Raw genomic sequence first — 20,803 nt, forward strand, 5'->3', positions numbered from 1 at the left:
TGAGTTTTCTGCATATGGCTGCCCAGTTCTCCCAGCACCAATAGTTGAAGAGGCTATGTTTATTCCATTGTATGTCTTTAGCTCCTTTGTCGAATATCAGTTGGCTGTAAGAGTGCGGTTTTATTTCTGGGTCTTCAGTTCTAATCCATTGGTCTTCCGATCTGTTTTTATACCAATACCATGCTGTTTTTGTTATGATGGCCTTGTAGTAGAGCTTGAAGTCTGGTATTGTGATACCTCCGGCACAATTTTTTTTGCCTAGAATTGCTTTGGCTATTCTAGGTTTTTTGCTGTTCCATATTAATTTGTGGATTGGTTTCCGTCCCCCGGCCCCTGTTGGGAAATGGGCGGGGCCGGTTCTGCCAGTTCAGGAACCTGTGGGGCCTTGGGGCTGCCCCGCGCTTCCCCTGCTAAACTGATTTCCCAGCACCTGATGGGAGCTCCCAGCCTAATTTGGGGGTTCTTTGTTCCCTCGGGTATAAGGAGGGGGAGGGAGGGAGATCTAGCTTCTTTGTCGGGCTTGGGCCTCTAATAGCTGGTCTCCCGTTGAGGGCGGGGATAATGGGGCACTCACAGTTGCTGCTTTGTGTGTGTGTCCCGCACAGCCATTGGCCCTTCAGGGGTTGGCGAAGTGTCGTGTTGGCTTCCTCGGTTGCCTCTTTCTACCGCGCTGGGTTCCCTTGTCCGTACCCAGTGTGGACCCGAACTTCTCGTTGCTGCCGGTGTGTGTCTTGGTCCGCACCCTGCCTTGTGTCCGTGGGGTCTCCCGCTATATGAATTCTGTGCTCCTGGCAGCCTGTCTGCCGATCGCCGGGTTCCCCTTTCCCACCCTGGCCCTGTTTGGGCCAGGATCGGCTGGGGGGGGGAGGGTGCCCCTGAGATTCTCCGGCTCCGTGTAGGTTTTCGGTTCTTCTTTTTTGCTCCTTTTTGTTTTCCTGCGTTTCTCCACTGCTTCTGGCTGCTGGTTTTGCTGGGTTCTTGATGGGGTGTTGGGTGTTGGAGTTCCCAGCTCACTATTCAGTTGGAGCGAGTCGGGGTGCCTCCCTATTCTGTCGGCGCCATCTTTCTCCCCTAAAAAATTTAGTACGAATAAAGTATGAGAAAGTATATTAACAGGAGAGAAGGGGTATAGTTCCCCCCCTTTTAATTTAGAAATTTGGTGTTTTAACAAACCGTTGGCCCATTCGACAATTCCTTGACCATGAGGATTATAGGGAATTCCTGTAGAGTGAACAATTTGGTAAGATTTGCAAAAAGTTTGAAAAGCTCATACAACATATCCCAGACCATTATCAGTTTTAATTTGTTTAGGAAGTCCCATAGTTAGTAGCAAAGCAGCGTAAAGCATGGAAGACACAATGTTTGCCAATTTCCCCAATAAGAGGAGTAGCCATAATAAAATTAGAGTAAGTGTCTATTGTAACATGGACAAAGCGGAGCCTTCCAAAAGAGGGAATGTGGGTAACATCCATTTGCCAAACATGGTTGGCCACTAAGCCTCGAGGGTTAATGCCATTTGAGGGCACAGGCAAGAAGGTAGCACATTTGGGACAAGTTTTTACAATTTGACGAGCCGCCTCACATGTGATATGAATTTGTTAACGTAAGGCACAACTGTTTTGATGGTGGGAAGCACGTGATTGCTTTGCTAAGTCAATTTGAGAAGAATTTGGGTAGCCTCATTCGTAATAGCATTGCCCTCACTTAATGGTAAGAAGAGGCAAATTGAAGTAACTTGTTGGAGGGATAATGATGTGAAATTGTGTCCACAAAATTGTCCCAAGCATTGGCCCAGGAATCACAATGAATATAAAGCCATTTTTGCTGTTGTAAAGTATAGGGGATATAAATATCCTGTGGATCTCGTCCAAGATACTTTCAAGATTTCACACGGCACATATGGAACTAAGGTGGCTACCAATTTATAATAAGGAGTTAACACTTTTGAAGGAGTAGCAGGCAAGGAAAGCCACAAAAGGGGTCCCTTCTGCCAGAGAACCGCTGTTGGAGAATGAGGTGTAGTTAAAATATAAGCTTCCCAAGGGGCTGAGTAATCAATATAATTTATATGTTGGGAAGAAATGGCAGAATTTACTATGCTCAAGGCTTCGGCTGCTTCAGTTTTCATTTCTCTGGGAGATGTAGGGTCAGGGTCCCCCTTTAATAGATCAAACAAGGGTTTTAATTCAGCTGTGGACAATTTAAGATAAGGGTGAAGCCAATTAATATCTCCCAGAAATTTTTGAAAATCATGCAAAGTACGTAAATGAGAGGTCTTAATCTGTAATTTCTGGCTAGTAGAATAATAAGGACCCAAAATATGACCAAGATAAGTATACGGAGGATGTTCTTGCACCTTTTTACTAGCTATTATTATCCCAAAAGAGATCTTGTTTTAATTTTCCAAAGGCTTGGCATACTACTGCAGGGTTTAGGTGAGCCAATAAAATATCATCCATATAATGAATAATTTAAACAGAAGGAAAATTTTGGCGAGTAGAAGAGAGAGCCCGTGCTACAAAGCTTTGACACAAGGTGGGGGCTATTCGCCATGCCTTGGGGCAACACTAGCCAATGGTACCGTTTCATGGGTTCTTTAAAATTAGTAGAGGGGACACTAAATGCAAAGCGTTTGCAGTCTTGAGGAGCAAGGGGCATGGTATAAAAACAATCTTTTAAGTCAATTATAATTTTGTATGTATTTTCAGGAATTGCCATAGGAGAGGGCAAACCTGGTTATAATGCCCCCATAAGTTCCATAGTGGCATTTACTCGTAGGAGATCCTGTAGGAGTCTCCATTTACCAGATTTCTTTTTAACAACAAAAATAGGCGAATTCCATGGGGACGTAGTAGGAGCAATGTGGCCCAAGTCCAGCTGTTGGGCAACAATAATCTTTTTAATTGATAGGGGCCACTGATCCACCCACACCGGAGTGTCTGATAACCATGTGATAGGATCGGCATGAGGGAAAGGATGAGCAGCAGCCCCCGTTAAAAATATCCCAGCCCTTGTCTAGGAGGTCGCGGCTCAGGTTGAATGGGTTCTCTAATTCCTTGTTGATGACTTCCCAATCCTCCTGTAGGCAGAACCCCTAGACTTAGGAGTTGACGAGTGACTGCGTCACTAGGGCTAAACAAATAAACTCCCATCTTTTTCATAATATCTCTGCCCCACAAATTTATGGGCAAATGATCTAATACATAAGGCTGGAAAGTCCCAGAGTGCCCCTCACCATCTCTCCAGTTAAGGATGGCACTGCTTTGTTGGGTGTCTGTGGCATGGCCAATCCCCTGTAAGGATGTAAGAGACGCAGTAAGAGGCCAGTTGGAAGGCCAATGTCTCTTGGCTATTACAAGCACATCTGCTCCTGTATCTAACAGAACTCGGAAGGCCTTTTTTTGTATATAAATTGTAAGCTCGGGCCTTTCCCGTTTTATGTTTTGAACCCAAAATATGAGGACCCAAAACTCCTTTCTCCCCTAGGGTTCGTGGTGGCTGATGCACCGACTGAAATTAAAGGAACAAGGACGAGCTGAGCAATTCTTTGTCCTGCAGGGATAGGGATAACACTAGCAGGCGCTGAAGCCATGATTTTTATTTTTCTCTGCCTGGGCTGGCTTTGAACTGTCCAAGGAGTCTTAGCCATAAAAGCCCTTTTTATTTCCAATTAAAGCAACAGGAGAACAAAAGGAGTAGAGTTTACCTGTAAGTTGCTAAGAATTGACCACCAAGTAGTTGCCAGAGTTTTGCTGTAACACTTAAATAACAGCAGACTGAATGGGATCCATGTGCCATTAAATCAAATCATGTTATTTAACCTTACCTTACTGGCACGTGAAAGAGAAAACAAATGAATAACAATAAAAGTCTCAGTTTCAGTGGATCTGAAGTGGCTGTGTCTTCCATACCAAATTAGCAGGCCAGCAGGAGAGATGGCTTGCATCTGGATAAGGCTGTAGTAGAGTTCCCTGGATAGGCTGTCACATTTCCTGCTTGTTGCCTGTAAATTTCTACACAGACTGGTAAGGGCATTTTTAAACAGATTTTAGAAGGCGTGGGCCTTTAACCATCTTTCTAGTCACAAAATCCACACAGATTGAAGGCCAACCAAGTCTGCTCTCTGTAGCAGCCAGGGCAGTTTCTGAGTCACAAACAACTCCCAGTTTGGGAGCCGACTGTGGAGGCAGCTTTCTGTAGCCACAGACTGCCACGGTCCACTCAGCTAGCACACGTGTCAACCTGTATCCTATAAAGCAAAATGTTAATTTGGGGTCCGGAAAATTTAGGTTAATAGTCACACCTGTGCAGTGATTTCAAAATGACTCTGGTCCCTTGATCTTAAAGAGTTTATGAGAGCACAGTGAAAAAAGAAAAAAAATGGAGAAGCAAAATCTTAGTCTATACCAAAGAATTGTCAGGATTAGATGTACACTTGACTCTTAGCATAGACAGACATAAAGAATAACACACTGGTTGTACATTATTGTACTTATATCACGTGCTGTATATTAGAACCTTTTGGAGTTTTTCTTAGACACATTTGTTTGGGTTTGAAACCTGTTTTTTGTTTTGTTTTTTAAGTTTTACCAACACAGACATAGACAGACATACATACACATACAGACAATGTCTACACGTTTTGGGGCACGCTTAGAATTGTTCTTTAATTGGCCATGTACGTTTTTCTGGAATTCCAGTTGCAAATGATATTATTTTGCCTATATTCTAGAACCACGTGGTTAGATAGTAAACAAAAAAAAACCTTTTCAGCAAACCAAAATTTTCAGGTCCTCTGAGAAGCCACATTTTGAGAAACCAGTTTAGCTCCCAAGGGGAGCTTATGGGAGACAGGACATGAACACAGACAGTGAGCTCACAGTAAGACACCTTCATCTTCCAGCATTTGAATTTTAAGGCACCTTTCAAATGCAAGGCCACAGGACTCCAAGTCCCTGCCCAGCCTCCAGGAATTTGGCATGCTTGTCACCTGGGGGATGGACAGGCTTTCACCCCAACCAATCCTATTGTCAACCTTGTGTTCAATGCTAGAGAAAGCTTACGATTTAGCCAAACAAGCAGAATTTAACTGAGTCTCCAAACTTAACATCAATAACAAGAATAGAAAACCTTTCTTTGAGTCTTTTAAAGCAGATGTTAAACAAATATCAATACCCATCCTATGTCACAGGCAGGCAGGCAGAGTTTAGAGGGAGGTAGAAAAAGAGACAGAACTTCATCTGCCTGAGCGCTCATAGAAGTTAGGTAAGTCCTGCAAAATATTCCAAATATATAAGATTGGGCTCAAACTTGAGCAGCTTTCCTGAAGCAATTTAGACTCGACAAGCAACCAGCTGAGCTGAACTAGAGATCAATTGTCTCCAAACACCCACAATTGCTGATCTCCTTGACCTAGCCCAGTGGCTTTATGGAAAATGTAAGCTCCAGGCTAATGGTCACTCACCCTGGTTGGGGTTTCAAATCTGTCCTGGTGGATGGAAATAGAGCGCTCGGTCAGGAGAAGTTATCTAGGTGGTGTTACCATTTCCCTAGCCTCAGGTCCCTTCCCCCTGCTAGCAGCCTGCACCTAGGAGAGCTTTAAGTCTGCCAGGACTGTTCATGGGGGCTCACCAGTATCTCCCTATAAAGGAGTTTGTTGTTCGGGATGAAGCTGTGACAATGGAGCTATACTGATTTCAACATTTTCTCAACATGAGTCAATCTATCTTTAGTAGGCTCATTGCATAATTTCTCCTCAGTGTCTGAGCCATCTGAGTCTTCCTTAATGTCTAGCCTAGTGGGTTCAGTTCTTGTTAATTTTCTCAGCTCTTCCCGGGCAGCTGCATAAGCTCCGGGGGTTGGGTGATGTTCATCAGGCCCCTGTTCAGTTTCTCCAATCGACTGATCGAATTTAATCTGTTCATGTCTAGGATCTAAGCAATCTCGGACCAGATACCAAAGAATAATAGCATCCACTGAGGTTTTCTCAGAGCCATTTGCGTCATAATGTTCCCGAATATCTCTCTCTCTCTCTCTCTCTCTCTCTCTCTCTCTCTCTCTCTCTCTCTCTCTCTCTCTCTCTCTCTCTCTCTCTCTGCTAAGTTTCTAAGTTATTGGTTCCTTCCTCCAGGAACTGGGGGCATGCTTCATCAATAAACTAAAAGAAACGTTTTAAGTGACTTTGGCCAACTTTCACTGCCCGGGCATTAAGCATGCCTTTGGGGGCCTGCACGTATAGCATGCAGCCTATACTTTATCCCATAATTTCTTACTCCCGTCAATACTCTCTCTCTTCCGCTCTCCTTCCCAAGTGATTGGGCGTCCTTACCTGAGCGGGGGTCCTCTGTCATCATCCCAGGCTTTCAGGTCCCTGTTCAGGCGCCACACCTGCCGAGCCAGCCAGCAGTGAACGGGAATCCTGACTGAGGGTGGCGAGGATTAAGGAAAAGGAAAAATACAAAGACAAGAGAAAAAAGACAAGAGGCAAAGATGGGGTATGGGAGGTCTGCATCTCGAGATTGAAACTCAAGACTGCAGCCAAGTTTATTTTTAACTTCTAGCTTATATGCAGTTTTGGAACCAGGGAATACCATAGGGTTGTTAAAATTCAAGAACACAAAGAGGCTTTGAAGTTTACAACATTTGATTACACAGGACAACATTTGAGTAAACACAGGACAAGGTTGATTAACATAGGAATCTACTACAGGGGACATGGCAAGGTGTGGACATAGCAAAGCAATCCCGGATAGTGGCTGTGAACAAATGTCCTTGCATGTAGCATATCCTGGTGGTAACAGCCCAGCCAGAGATATGAGAATGAATTTAGCTGCAAGTTTTGCTCCTGACATTCTGGCGACATTGGCACAGCCAGAGGTCAAGATGAGCTTAGCTGCTAGCTCGGCTCCCGACACAATGAGCTACCGGAAGTAGCTTTGTGGCTTAAGTGGTAGAGTGCTAACCTGAGCTGAAGAGCTTAGAGGCAGTGCCCAGGCCCAGAATTCAAGCCCCATCACACACACACACACACACACACACACACACGCACGCACCAGTTTTATTCTTTGTATAGTACCATGCCATTATTTCCCTAAACTTCTCTACTCGATTTAAAAAAAATACCAATTAAAATATTCATAGGAAATTTTCAGTTTTGTTCTGAATTTTATTTACTTTTATGGAATTAAATCTAGCAGGGGATTGAACACACCCTATGCCAGTGGTTATAAAACATTATTCTTGGGATTTGTTTATACTTTTTGGAACCCTAAAGAACTTGTTAATGCATGTTTTATTCATTAACAATTATTATATTTGCGGTTAAAGTAATATAGTTATTTTCTTTTACCCATTTAACCCAAATAATGTTTTTGTGAAAAATTACTATATTTTCTTTTTAGAAAGCTAGTGAGAATGGTATGTTTTCACTCTTTGTATATGACTTCTTTTGCCTAAAGTTTTTAAATTTTTATTAGTATTTCCATCATTTCTTTATTATTACTATAGGCTATTCTATTGTGCAAATATACTAAATGCATTCATTGTACTATTTTGGGGTATTGGGCTAATAATAAGTAAGGCACAATTTTTTTAAGTATGAGACTTTTCTCCAGGCAGTTGCTATCCATGCCCAGAAACTGTTGATGTGAAGTGCAATTGTGGTAATGCAAAGGTGACTGTACCTTGTGGCCGGGAACGAACCACGAGGCCACCCAAGTGCAGAGAGCTATGCAGGTTGGTATGAAGCTCCTACAGACCTACACTTGACATCTTACAGTTTAAATGCATTATTTGTTTTTTAATATTGACAATTTTAATGCAATTTTGCTTTAGTGTTTTAAAATGTTAATATTCATATGTTCATTGTACATGGAATTCGAAGATACAGATCATTTTACGTTACATGTGATTGTTGAATTATCAAAAGTACTTAAACATTACACTTTGTGATTTAGTCGACCACCATCCTGTCATCATACAAGTCAAGAAAAACATCGGTGTCATTTTGGCCCTTGCCCACCCTGTCATCAACCTTGCCAAAAAGTTTTGGAGAAATGTGGCCACTTATGTTCTACTTCATGTCATGATCAAGCATTAATAAGGCAAACTGGCAGGGTAAGAGAATAGTGTTAATAAAAAGATTGCATGTGATCATATTTTCTTGATTTTACATAGTCATTCAATAAGCAGTGATTAAGTACCTTTGAGTATTAAACATACATTAAACACTGTGCTAGACACAGTGGAATAAGGAAAAGCAAGGCTTGATCTTTGTGTGTGTATGTGTGTTTGTGCATGTTTCAGAGCCTTACACTTTCCTCAGCTTGCCTGCTCACATCTGGTGGTCTACACTTGAACCATGCCTCCAAATCTTGTTGGGTTTTTTATCCTGATTAATTGGAGATGTGTCATGCACTGTTTGTTCTGCCTGAGCTGATTTTTAGCCACTGTCTTCTAGATCTGCCTTCAGAATAGCTAGGATTTTAGGCATGAGCTACTAGTGTATAGAAGATTTGGTCTTTTTTTCACTTACGCTCATGGTATGAGAACTGGATGTGTGTAGCTCCATGGTAGAGCACTTGTGCGTATGAGGCCCTGGGTTTGATCTATAGCACCAGGGGTGGGGTGGAACTACAAATTATTCCACAGGGTAGCTTCCTTAAAGATTCACTTTTATTCAGTATTTATTGAGCCCTTACTATGGGTCAAGATTCCTATTAGGTGATGAGGAACAGCAGGGAATGTAATAATGATTACATTGAACTGATGGGTACTAGAGTTTACATTTGTATATCTCATTCTCTTTTTGGCTTTGGAGAATTGAAGGAGGCTGTATTGCTTTGTTCCAACTTCTAAAAACTAGCACTTGCCAGGTGCGTTTAAAGGATAATAACTTGTAACACAGATGGAATAAGATGTTTCAGTAAGCACAATTTGTTTATTACTTGAAAAAAATTCAACTGTTTAAATCAATGATACATTAGAACTGTTTTCCCAGCTACTTGAAAAACCTATATGATTTAATCTTTCCTGACTTGAAATTGTCATGTATTTTATTCATAGCACCAGCCTACAGGACCCTGGGAGCAGTCTTCTGAGCCAGCATTTATTCAGACTGCATTACCCTGTCCACCTTGCCAAGTTCCTATTTCTGTGTAAGTGTTAGGATTTTAACCTTTCTAGCAGTTTCTGTCTTTTACTTACTATTGAACCTTTCCCCTTGGTCTTAGTTCATCATTATTTCAGGCCTGGCCTATAAACTAGTCTCTCTGTTCAGCTTCACTTTTTTTTTTTTCCCCAACTGTATTTGCCATGATAGTTACCAGTCTCCTATGGATCTCTCTCTGTTCTATGTTGAGTTTTTAGGAATAAGGTCTATCCAGACATTTTTGGCAAGTGAATGACCTTTTGTTCCAGTACCTCCGTTTGTTGAAAAGAATGTACTTTCACCTGTCATTTGCCTTTATCACAAATCAGGTGACTGTTTATATGGGTCTATTTGTGGGCCCTGCTCCACTGATTTAGTTTTTTAAGTGTTAAAGCCAGATAGTCTCAGTCTTGCAACTGTGTTTTCTTCAGTATTGTGTTACCCCTTTAGGGTCTGTTGTCTTTCCTTATTTTGACTTTACAGTTAGTTTATTCATATCCATGGAATTTTGCTGGGAATTGTGTTGAATCTTGATAAAATCTTAACCACATTAAATGGAATATCTATTTAAATCTTTAATTTCTTTCATTGGTATTTTGTAGATTTTGTAGATAAGTAAGTAGATAGAGTGGTTGAGATTTTTGTATGGAGTATAGTCTTTTGATTTTTAAGATTTCCAATTCTAGTTATCCACTGGTATTATACAGGAAAGCCTGTGTATATTAACTTTTTATGTGTTTACTTTTTATTTAGTAAAATTATTGGAGTTAGCTTCTTTGTTTTATATGTTCTTTTTGAAGAATTTATCTTTTTATTTGTTTCTTTGTAGGGAATGTTTTGGGAAGCATGAGGTGAGTTAAAGGTCCAATTTGAAAGTAAGCTTATAATTTATATCTCTTCTATGTTAGTATTGTTAGACATAACTAGATTGGACTGTAGTACTTTATTGTTGTAGAGATTACAGGTTTATTTAATTTAAAAAGCAGAATACTTTTGAAAATTAGCTTATGTATATGCATTCATTGTAGAATCATTATATTAAATTTCCCTTCTAGTAATAGATTGCTTTAATTCTTGGCTTTTTTATGGTTTTGCTTTTTATGTTTTACTTTGACTTAGATAATTAATAAACATTATTATTCATGGAAACATATTAGACTTTTGTGAAATCTGTTCTCAAATTATAGGAGTTATTTTGAATATATGGGTCCAGAAGATTTTAGGTGTATATATGTATGCCAGTTTTATCTTTATTTTTTAAAGGTGAGTCCACTACTATGCCATGTTGCAGTACCCTACTCTTGTAAGAGAGTTTGTGGAAGAATCTTAGATTGTCAGAATCATACATGTATGAAAGAGTGTCACAAAGTAACTGAAGTTGATGGCTGCACTGGTAAAAACAAGGTAATATTCTTAGGTTGAATGCTTGTATGTCCACATTTTTCAACAATCATAGCATAAATATATTCTCCATTTATTATAGATTCTTTCTTTTTTCTTGCCCTCATCCTTTGTCCTGCCTTGCCTTTCTTAAGAGCTACTTTAATTAGCTTTTTGTATATTGTCTTTTGTGGGTCCCTTATGGTAGGTAATATGACCTTTAAATGTAGCACATTTTGTAGTCTAGTGTACCAGTGTTAAAAGTATATGATAAAAGTATAGAAATTACATATCTTTTTGGATATGCTTGTCTCCACATCTCTTTAGAGCATTTGCTTTTAGATATTTCTCAAACTTGACACATAAGGCAGCTAATGTTCCTAATTTAAAAATTTCCCGGGGCTGGGGATATGGCCTAGTGGCAAGAGTGCCTGCCTCATATACATGAGGCCCTGGGTTCGATTCCCCAGCACCACATATACAGAAAATGGCCAGAAGTGGCGCTGTGGCTCAAGTGGCAGAGTGCTAGCCTTGAGCAAAAAGAAGCCAGGGACAGTGCTCAGACCCAGAGTCCAAACCCCAGGACTGGCCAAAAAAAAAAAAAAAAATTCCCAATCTTTTGCTTTTGGTGGGGATATTTTAATGTGTATTTCATCACAGATGTATGGTGTGTATGTGTGTGTATATATGTGTGTGCATAAAATTATGTAAAAGCATTTTAAAGTCATACATGAAATGAACTATTCAAAGGTCTGTAAAAATGACCACATTATAAGGAAAAAAAACAAATGTATTTAACCAAAGTTCAAATAATATTAAGCAAAATAACTCCTAAACCGACAGAGAATTATAGCAGTAGGCATCTTAATGAGAAATAAGCCAGAAATTTTAAGCTTCATTTTATTTTTAAGTAACATTTAACTTACAGATATTTTAATTAAAATGAGTTGTGTGATTGAAACATTTACTTTCATTATTAGTTTTTTCTTTTGTTACTAATTGTAATACATTACAACATCAGTGCCTGTGGTGTTATTTTGTTGATATACACATTTAAATGCACTTCTTAGGATATCTTAATCAGTATGTAAACTTGATTCTCAGTAATACTTTGGATAAAATGAAAAAGATTAAATACAGTCTAAACTCAAACTAACAATAATAATGAATCAAAGTGACCTTAACTGCTTTATGGTTTTTCTTTTCTCAATTTCCAGGGTGGATATCAAATGAGTCAGGAAAAACTCCCTCAGAGCTAATGTGACTATTAGGAAATTAGTGTGAATGTTCTAATATTACTTCTTGAGTTAAAAGTTCTTTTAAAAATTATTATTATTTTAGGTATGAGGTTGAACTCAGGGTTGTACACTTGCCAGGACCATATTTTTACATGCGTACAGCCATCTTTTTCTGTTTTAGAAGATTCCATAGGAGATTGGGATAGCCAGACTCACTGTAGTGTGTGTGTGTGTGTGTGTGTGTGTGTGTGTGTGTGTGTGTGTGTACTCGTCATGGGGCTTGAACTTAGGGCCTAAGCAGTATCCTTCCACTCCCATTTTTATTAGTTTGAATTCAGGGCCTTGAGCTAGTTAGACACTCAGTTGCTTGAGTCACATACTAGCCTTTTTGCTTCAGTTATTTTCTGAATAGATTTTTTTTTTTTTTTTTTTTTTTTTTTTTGCCAGTCCTTGGCCTTGGACTCAGGGCCTGAGCACTGTCTCTGGCTTCTTTTTGCTCAAGGCTAGCACTCTGCCACTTGAGCCACAGCGCCCCTTCTGGCCGTGTTCTATATATGTGGTGCTGAGGAATCGAACCCAGGGCTTCATGTATCCGAGGCGAGCACTCTTGCCCCCCCTGAATAGATTTTATGTTCTTGTTGGGACTTCCTAGGCTTTGATCCTCCAGTTTCGGCCTCCTATCCTAGTGAGGACAACAGGCCATTATGCCTAACTTATTGGTTGAAATTGTGTCTTACATTTTCCCTGGGTTGACCCCAAACTGCCATCCCCCCCTGCCTTTTTTTTTTTTTTTTTGCCAATTCTAGGGCTTGAACTCAGGGCCTGGGCACTATCCCTGAGCTTCTTTTGCTCAAGGCTAGCCTACTACCACTTGAGCCACAGCACCACTTCCAGCCGTTTCTGTTTATGTGGTACTGAGGGTCGAACCCAGGGCTTCATGCATGCTAGGCAAGCACTCTACCACTAAGCCACATTCCCAGCCCCCTGCCACCCTTCTAAGCATTGCTTCCCAAGTAGCTTGTTATTACTGGTAGGAGCCACTGTGTCAGGCTGAATTCATCTTTCAGAAAACATAAGTCAGGTAACATTTTTCTGTTCAGAACCTTTTGGTACCTTTGAGTCTCTCTCACATTAAAATCCAAAGGCTTTACCCATGTCCTATAGCATTCTATAGAAGTCTGACTCCTAACTATCTTACCCATCTCAAATAAGGATTGCTCATCACTCGTGCTTCCATTTGCTTCTGTTCTTATCTCAGAGCCTTTTTACCTGTTTCTTTTTTGTGGAACTGTGCATTCCACCAGAGTTTTATGTATCTGACTCATTCTATTTAACTCAGTTTATGTTCAAGTATGAACTTTATCAAGTAGATTTTATTCTTGTTACTACCACTGTATTTCTGTGGTTTAGCTCTTATTGGAGGTCTTACCAAGATGTTACATTATATTCTTTATCTCCCTACTGGGATTTGTCCTATTTGTTTCTAGCGCCTGTAACAACACCAGGTAGATAAATGCTGGAAAGTATTTGGGGAACAAATAGATGCTCTTTTTAAAAACATACTTTTAAAAATTAAAAAATGGAAATTATTTATAGAAGGATTTTTTGTATTGTAATTTGAAATGCTTTTAGTTAGTCTGAAAGCCAAAATAGCTTAGATTTTTTTTAATACATTAAGAATTACAATCATGACTGTACTTAGGAATGATAATAAAAATTCTTGGTATTTTATATGTCATTGTCATGTCTACTAATAAAAAATAAACAATATTCTGCAATTAAAAATTTAAATATCATTTTTAGCTTCTGATGCCAGTACATCAAATCAGTATAGCAGATATAGTTAACATGTATCTTACACTGAGATATATCTGTTTATGGGCATGATTTAACTTTACGATGTGCATTCAATGATGATTGTGCCAGCTGGAGGAGAAATTAATTGATAATGTTTTACTCTGTATTTTTCTAGCACTATTTTCAGAAAATAATTTACATTTTTAGTAAGGATACCTCATGTGGTCAAGTTCATTTAAAGGGTGAAGTGATTTGACTTAATGAAATGAAGTTCATGAACTGATGATCTTATTCTTTATCTTGAACATTTTTGAGACAGAGGAGAACATATTATTAACTCTTTTTATTAACTCTTTTATTAACTCTTTCTTTTTAAAAACATATTACTATACATTAGTTGTGCAAAGGAAAATTCTTTGTGACAAATATGTATACAGTGTATTATGATCAATGTATATTATTACTCTCCTTCATCCCATTCCCTGATTTCATTGTTTTATTTTTGTATGTGCACTAAATTGACCTATTTATTCTCATTCAGTCTGTGTATTAACTGTGCTTCTAAGATGTACAGAAGTGCTTCTTTTAGTAGGGTCCTTAACTTCACTGTGTAGAAATATAAGGCTTTTGTACTTTAGGGATTTATTTCCATGTGATTTTTCAGGCTGGTTCAGAATGCCTTCATTGTGAAGAGGGGTGCATTAAGTCACGGCCATTGGGTTGTCCTCATCCTTGTGTTTTGCCTTGTCACCCTGGAGACTGTCCTCCTTGTGTTCAGATGCTTAGAATAAAATGTCACTGCAAGATCACAAGCCTGTATGTGGAGTGCAGGTAAGTAGGCTGAAGAAATACTATTTTATTAGGTTTATCTCTTTACCAAGTTTTTGTATTGTTTTATTAAGTTGATCTGTTTATTAACTTTTATCTTTGGATTCTGTAAGGAAAAAGTGCTATCACTTTTTTAAATAATTCTGGGGCAGATTATTCAAATTGTTCAACTGATGGTATCAAACTAGAATTTGGTTTGATGAAAATTTGACTTATAGTTACTTAGGCATATTTTTTAAATGACATTTTTAATAGGTAGGCCTTTTTCTTACACTAGTAAGTGACCTGAGCTCAAGTGCCCAAGTGCTCAAGTGCTCAAGTGCTCAAGTGAACAAAGAAGTTTAAGGATAGCACTGAGGCCCTAAGTTCAAGCCCTAGTCATGGCACCAGAAAAAAAAAAGTATCCTTTCTGATATTTGAAACTTTTGTGGCTTAAATTCATTAATTTTGTGATTGTAACTCTTTGTAGGCAAGTTAAAATCCTAAATTTTCTCATTAGATATTTCAAAGCATAGCCTTGTAAAACTGAGTCATTCTTAATTATACAGTAATAGAAACCATGATATTTTATATGTATTTACTTATCCTTTACAAAGTAATCTTATTTTTTGATATTTGCAATCTTTTTATTTTTTTTGATGCCAGTACTTTGGCTTTAACTCAGGGCCTGGATACTGTTCCTTAGTTTGTTCACTCAAGTCTGTTAATTAAGCCATATAGATACTTCTGGCCTTTTGGTGGCTTATTGGAGATAAGATTCTCATTGACTTTCTTGCCTGGACTGGATTTGAATTATTGTCCTCAGATCTCAGCCTCCCTGAGTAGCTATGATTACAGACATGAGTCATTGGCACCTAGCTGTGACTTTTTAAAAATACTTTGTGAATCAGATATGAAGACATTTAGGATTACACTGTGATATAAAATACAATATACCCTTGGTATTTACAGGTATGTGATTATAAGGAGACTGCTGTGGAGGAAAAACTGTGGGTACTCAAAATGCAGAATAAAGTTTAATGCTCTCTTTCTCAGACTTGTCTGTACTATATGTATAGTCAGTCTGATCATCCATCCACAACTTGAATCACATGGAGTAGGCTACATTATTGTGTCAAAAAAATTACTGTTGGCTGGGGATATGGCCTAGTGGCAAGAGAGCTTGCCTCGTATACATGAGGCCCTGGGTTCAATTCCCCAGCACCACATATACAGAAAACGGCCAGAAGTGGTGCTGTGGTTCAAGTGGCAGAGTGCTAGCCTTGAGCAAAAGGAAGCCAGGGACAGTGCTCAGGCCATGAGTCCAAGGCCCAGGACTGGCCAAAAAAAAAAAATTTACTGTTGACCACATTACTACTGCTCACCCCAAACTTTTTCATCTTGAATAGTATGTGACCCATTTTTTCTATAACACCACCAACTTTTACTGAAGTCATACTGCATTTCAACAAATTTAAGTTTTTTTACTTTATCACGTATATTCAACATGTTATATGCTGTGCTTGGCTTGGAAGAATTATTATCACTTTTTACCTTGTCTTTTAGGACACCATTTATTTTTTGGAAGGCATATTTTTACAAAATTAAAGGCAAAGAAAGACTCAGCAGATTACACAGTGCTGTAAACATGACTAACAGTAACACAGGACTGACTGAGCTGTGTATTCTGTGTGGGAATTCAAAATGTTTGGGTTTGAAATTTCTTTTAAAATATATTATTATTATGAATGGCTAATCCAGTAATAAAGCCAGGAATAAAGTAAGCTTTCTACAATTTTAACATTAATATACCCCAAAACAAATGAAAAACATTTTCCAATAAGCTTCCTGTATTTCCCACTGACTAGCCTAAATTTTTCAGCTGGAAATAATTTATTAAACATTAGTTGTAAATCTTTTGCATTCAGTGTTTTATGAAGAATTATGATGATGGATTGTAATGATTTGTATATAGGGAAAGAAACTAGCAGGAATTAGTAAAGATAAGTCACATCCAGGAGATAATTCTTGTGTTTTGTATTGCCTGTTCATGATGTTTTCCCTTTCAACATTTGACCTGTTGGTATAGAAAAGGGGCTAGATATTTTGAGTTACTACCATAACTGTGAAGTAGTTTTAAAGATACTTCATAGAGAAAAAAATTGGGATAAGGTTACTTTTGTGGATATATTTGAAGCTGCAAAATATTCTTAGAAAATTATTCTTATTCTTAGAAAAAAATATGCTAAGAGATGGACATTGGTTTAAATGTCATCAAAGCTTTCCCTCCTATTTTTAGAAAAATAACTACAGCTGATGTAAATGAAAAGAACCTCCTAACTTGTTGCAAAAATCAGTGCCCTAAAGAGGTAAGCTGCAAGTGGAAATTTTAAGTTCCTTGGATATTGTTTTTTGGTACTTTTACCTGTCTTGTTTAGCCACCCTATTCCAGGTTTTTTCTAGTAGTTCTTTACTGGGCCCACTGAAAAATGTGGGTTCCTAAAGGAAATGCAGTGTTATCTGTCATGAAACGTGTGAGTATTAGAACGAGAAGTAACTGTGGGTATTAGAATAAGAAAACATTTTTGAGACCAATTTTAAGATACTACACATGTTTTATACATTATAAAGTATTAGATTGCTCAAGATGTGATTCAGGTTCAAAATAATGAAGGAGTAAAGCTTGACACAACCACTTTGCAGCAAGTGTTTGATACATGAACAAATACTAAGCTTTTTAAAGAGAATAGAATGTCTGTAGGAAATAACAAGATCCAAAGTGGTTCAGCATTGTCTCATGTAAAACTCACCCTAGCAGTACTCTGTCCTGTGGTAAGATTAGGGAAAATTGAATGTGAATGATATAAATTTACTTTTAGTATGAGTGCTTTGGCTGAAAGCTAAAGAGCAAGGCAAATAGTTGTACACTAGACCAGAGACTAAAGACACACACACAAAAAAAGTATTCTGAATTTCTTAGTTATTGGAGTGCATAGTTTGACAGACCTATCTGGTTAATCATAGAAATTAGAAATGGAGAATGGAAATGTTTGTTGAGATATAAATTAAGGCCAAGGTATCATTGTTAGAGATATACGGCACAAACAGCATTGTCCTCAACTGACTTTCATAATATCTAAATAATGTTGAGAACATTTGATCTTTACAACTAGACATATTAAATACTATTACTTTGCATTGTTTTACATGTGAAACACAGAAAAATCAGATGACTTTTCTAAAGCTCCAGAGTTAGTAGACAGTAATTTAGCTCCAGTTAGTCTAATTTTGAAATTCAATCCTTAACCAGTAGTATTTTATTTACATTCTGTTGGAAAGACAAAATATGTATGAAGTGCTTAAAATGTTTTTTGGTTGTAGTTCAAGACAATGAAAGCATTTTGTCAATAGTTTAGGAATATTTCTTATATGAGGACTATTATTTAGAATTGCAAGTTAATCAGATTAGGCTTCTGTAGTAGTTTAAAGCTGTGCCTCAAAAGTATGGATAGCTGGGCGCCCATGGCTCACACCTGTGTAATCAGAGCTACTCAAGAGGCTAGTTCAAAGCCAGTATGGTCAGGAAAGTCCATGAGACACTAATCTCCAGTTAACCACCAAAAAGTCAGACATGGGGCTGTGGTTCAAGTTGTACAGCACCAGCCTTGAGTTGAAAAAGCCAAGTGACAGTGCCCAGGTCCTACATTTAATATCCAGTTACCAGCACAAAAGAAAAAGTTGGTTGAACTTTGGATAGACAGCAAATAATACTTTCTTTGAAAACAAACGATATCAGGATAGGGAGATAGTAAATAAAGACTAGGAGCACTTAGACTTTGTGGCAATTATTGAGATGTCTACAGTCCCCACATAGTATCAACATGTAGTGTCAGCAGTTTTAAAATAATATAATGGCTGAAGGATAAGGAAATGTTATTTCACTGCTCCCCACATTTATCCAGAAATCTACATTAGACATGCTACTCTGTACTCTTTGACTCATGTTTCCATTATTGCTTTAGACTTCATTTCTAGTACATGCAGAAGGAAGGAACATGGATGTATACTCCTAAATCCTTTAAATCACAAATCACGTGTATTTGGTTGCCTTCCATTGGCTAAGATCTAGTCACATGGCTAAAACTAGCTATAAGGGTGAATATGAGATCTATTTTTAGAGTGATGCTTGGTGGAATATTTTATTTTATTTTTTTCCTTTATTGTCAAAGTGAATTACAGAGGGGTTACAGTTTCATATGTGAGGCAGTGAGTACATTTCTTGTTCAACTTATTACCTCCTCCCTCATTTCCCCCCACCCCTCTCCCCCCTCCCCTCTCCCTTTTTCCCTGTCCCCCCGCATGAGGTGAACAGTTGGTTTACACAAAATGGTTTTGTAAATATTGCTTTTGCAATCATTTGTCTTTTAATCCTTTGTGTCTCAATTTTGGTATTCCTTTTCCCTTCCTTAGTTCTAATACACGTATATACAGTATCCAGAGTAGTAAGATCAGATACAGTGATAACAGGAGTGAAACCACAGGAAAGGAATAAAAGAGCAAAAAAAAAAAAGGTTACAGTTTCACTTGGCATGTTGAAAATAATTACAACAGTGGTATAACACTTGTTTCCATTTCACTTAGTATATCATCTTATGTGTTTATAAGGGCATAGACATTGGGCTATTGTGATCTTCTGCTTTGACTAGCCTAAACATGTACTAATTATTCTCTTTGAGGGAAACCAGAGAGTCTTTGTTTCTTTGGGTCTGGCTCACTTCAGTTATTATTAATTTTTTCCAAGTCTTTCCATTTCCTTACGAATGGGGCAATGCCATTCTTTCTGATAGAGGCATAGAATTCCATTGTGTATATGTGCCACATTTTCCTGATCCACTCGTCTACTGAAGGGGATCTGGGTTGATTCCATATTTTAGCAATGACAAATTGTGCTGCGGTGAACATTGTTGGGCTGGTGGCTTTAGTGTGGTCTTGCTTGTAATCTTGTGGGTAGATGCCCAAGTGTGGGGCTGCTGGGTCGTAGGGGAGCTCTATGTTTAGCCTTCTGAAGAACCTCCGTAATTCCCACCAACAATGTGGTAGGATTCCCTTTGGCCACATCCTCTCCAGCATTTGTTGTTGTTAATTTTCCTGATAATGGACATTCCAACTGGAATGAGATGGATTCTCAAAGTTGTTTTGATTTCCATTTCTTTTATAGCCAGTGATGTAGAGCACTTCTTCATGTGTTTCTTGGCCATTCTCATTTCCTCTTTCAGTGAACTCTCTTTTTAGGTCTTTAGCTCACTTGTTGAGGGGGCCATTGGTTCTTTGAGGATTTGTTTTGGAGGAATTTAATTTTTTGAGTTCTATATATATTTTAGATATGAGGCCTTTGTCCGTTGTATGGCTGGTAAAGATCTTCTCCCAATCTGTGGGCTTTCTGCTTATTTTACAGGCTCTGTCCTGTGTCCTGCAAAAGCTCTGCAGTTTGATGCAGTCCCATTTGTCCAACCTTTCTTTGATTTGCTGTATTTCTGGGCCTTTATTAAGGAAGTTTCATCCTGTGCCTAGGAGTCCAAGTGTTTCCTTCTTGTAGTGTTTTCAAGGTATCTGCCTTTACTTTGAGGTCTTTGATCCATTTGGAATTGATTTTAGTGCAGAGTGACATACAAGGATCTAGTTTTAATTTGTTACAGGTGTTGAACCAGTTTTGCCAGTACTATTTGTTGAAGAGGCTGTCTTCCTTCCATCCTATTTTTTTAGTTCCTTTATCAAAGATTAAGTAGGCATAGTTCTGCGGGTTCATTTCTGGGTCTTTAGTTCCCTTGCATTGGTCCTCAATGGAAGGTCCATTGGCCTGTTCTTGTGCCAATACCAAGCTGTTTTTATTACTATAGCTTTGTAATACAGCTTGCAGTTTGGTGTTGAAATTCCTCCAGCACTGTTCTTAGGATTGTTTTTGCTATTCGTGGTCTTTTGTTGTTCCACATGAATTTCTGGATTCCTTCCTCTATTTCATTAAAGAATGGTGTTGGGATATTGATGGTCATTGCATTGAATTCGTAGATAGCCTTTGGCAATAGTGCCATTTTGATAGTGTTAATCCTCCCAGTCCACGAGCATGGGAGGTTTTTCCATTTCCTTAGTTCTGCCTCAATTTCCTTTTTCAGATTTTTAAAGTTCTCATCATAGAGGTCTTTCACTTCTTTGGTGAAGGTTATTCCTAAGTATTTTTTTGTTTTGTTCTTGAGGCTATTGAAAAAGGAATTGCTTTCCAGATTTCAGCCTTGGTCTTCAGGTCTTTGGAATTTAGAAAAGCCATTGATTTTTGAGGATTTATTTTATATCCTGCTAATTTGCCAAAGTTTTGGATCTGCTCAAGTAACTTAGGAGTAGAGTCTACGGGGTTCTGTAGATACAGGATCATATCGTC

The 20,803-nt window shown here is 38.4% G+C and overlaps 1 protein-coding gene across 3 annotated transcripts in view; it reads left to right on the plus strand.

The window, feature by feature from the left end:
* Nfxl1 (nuclear transcription factor, X-box binding like 1) overlaps window positions 1-20,803 on the plus strand; it is a 51,263-nt gene that overhangs the window by 22,484 nt on the left and 7,976 nt on the right. For 2 of the 3 annotated variants that reach the window (XM_048364299.1, XM_048364296.1), the window contains exons 13-19: window positions 7,614-7,734; window positions 7,956-8,115; window positions 9,064-9,155; window positions 9,978-9,999; window positions 10,412-10,552; window positions 14,228-14,394; window positions 16,670-16,739. In XM_048364299.1, coding sequence (XP_048220256.1) covers window positions 7,614-7,734; window positions 7,956-8,115; window positions 9,064-9,155; window positions 9,978-9,999; window positions 10,412-10,552; window positions 14,228-14,394; window positions 16,670-16,739 — 773 coding nt within the window. Of the gene's footprint in view, window positions 1-7,613; window positions 7,735-7,955; window positions 8,116-9,063; window positions 9,156-9,977; window positions 10,005-10,411; window positions 10,553-14,227; window positions 14,395-16,669; window positions 16,740-20,803 lie in introns of all 3 variants that reach the window. The other variant, XM_048364297.1, reaches the window with a different exon arrangement.

This window comes from Perognathus longimembris, chromosome 16, assembly GCF_023159225.1.
Source record: "Perognathus longimembris pacificus isolate PPM17 chromosome 16, ASM2315922v1, whole genome shotgun sequence".
Taxonomy (NCBI): domain Eukaryota; kingdom Metazoa; phylum Chordata; class Mammalia; order Rodentia; family Heteromyidae; genus Perognathus; species Perognathus longimembris.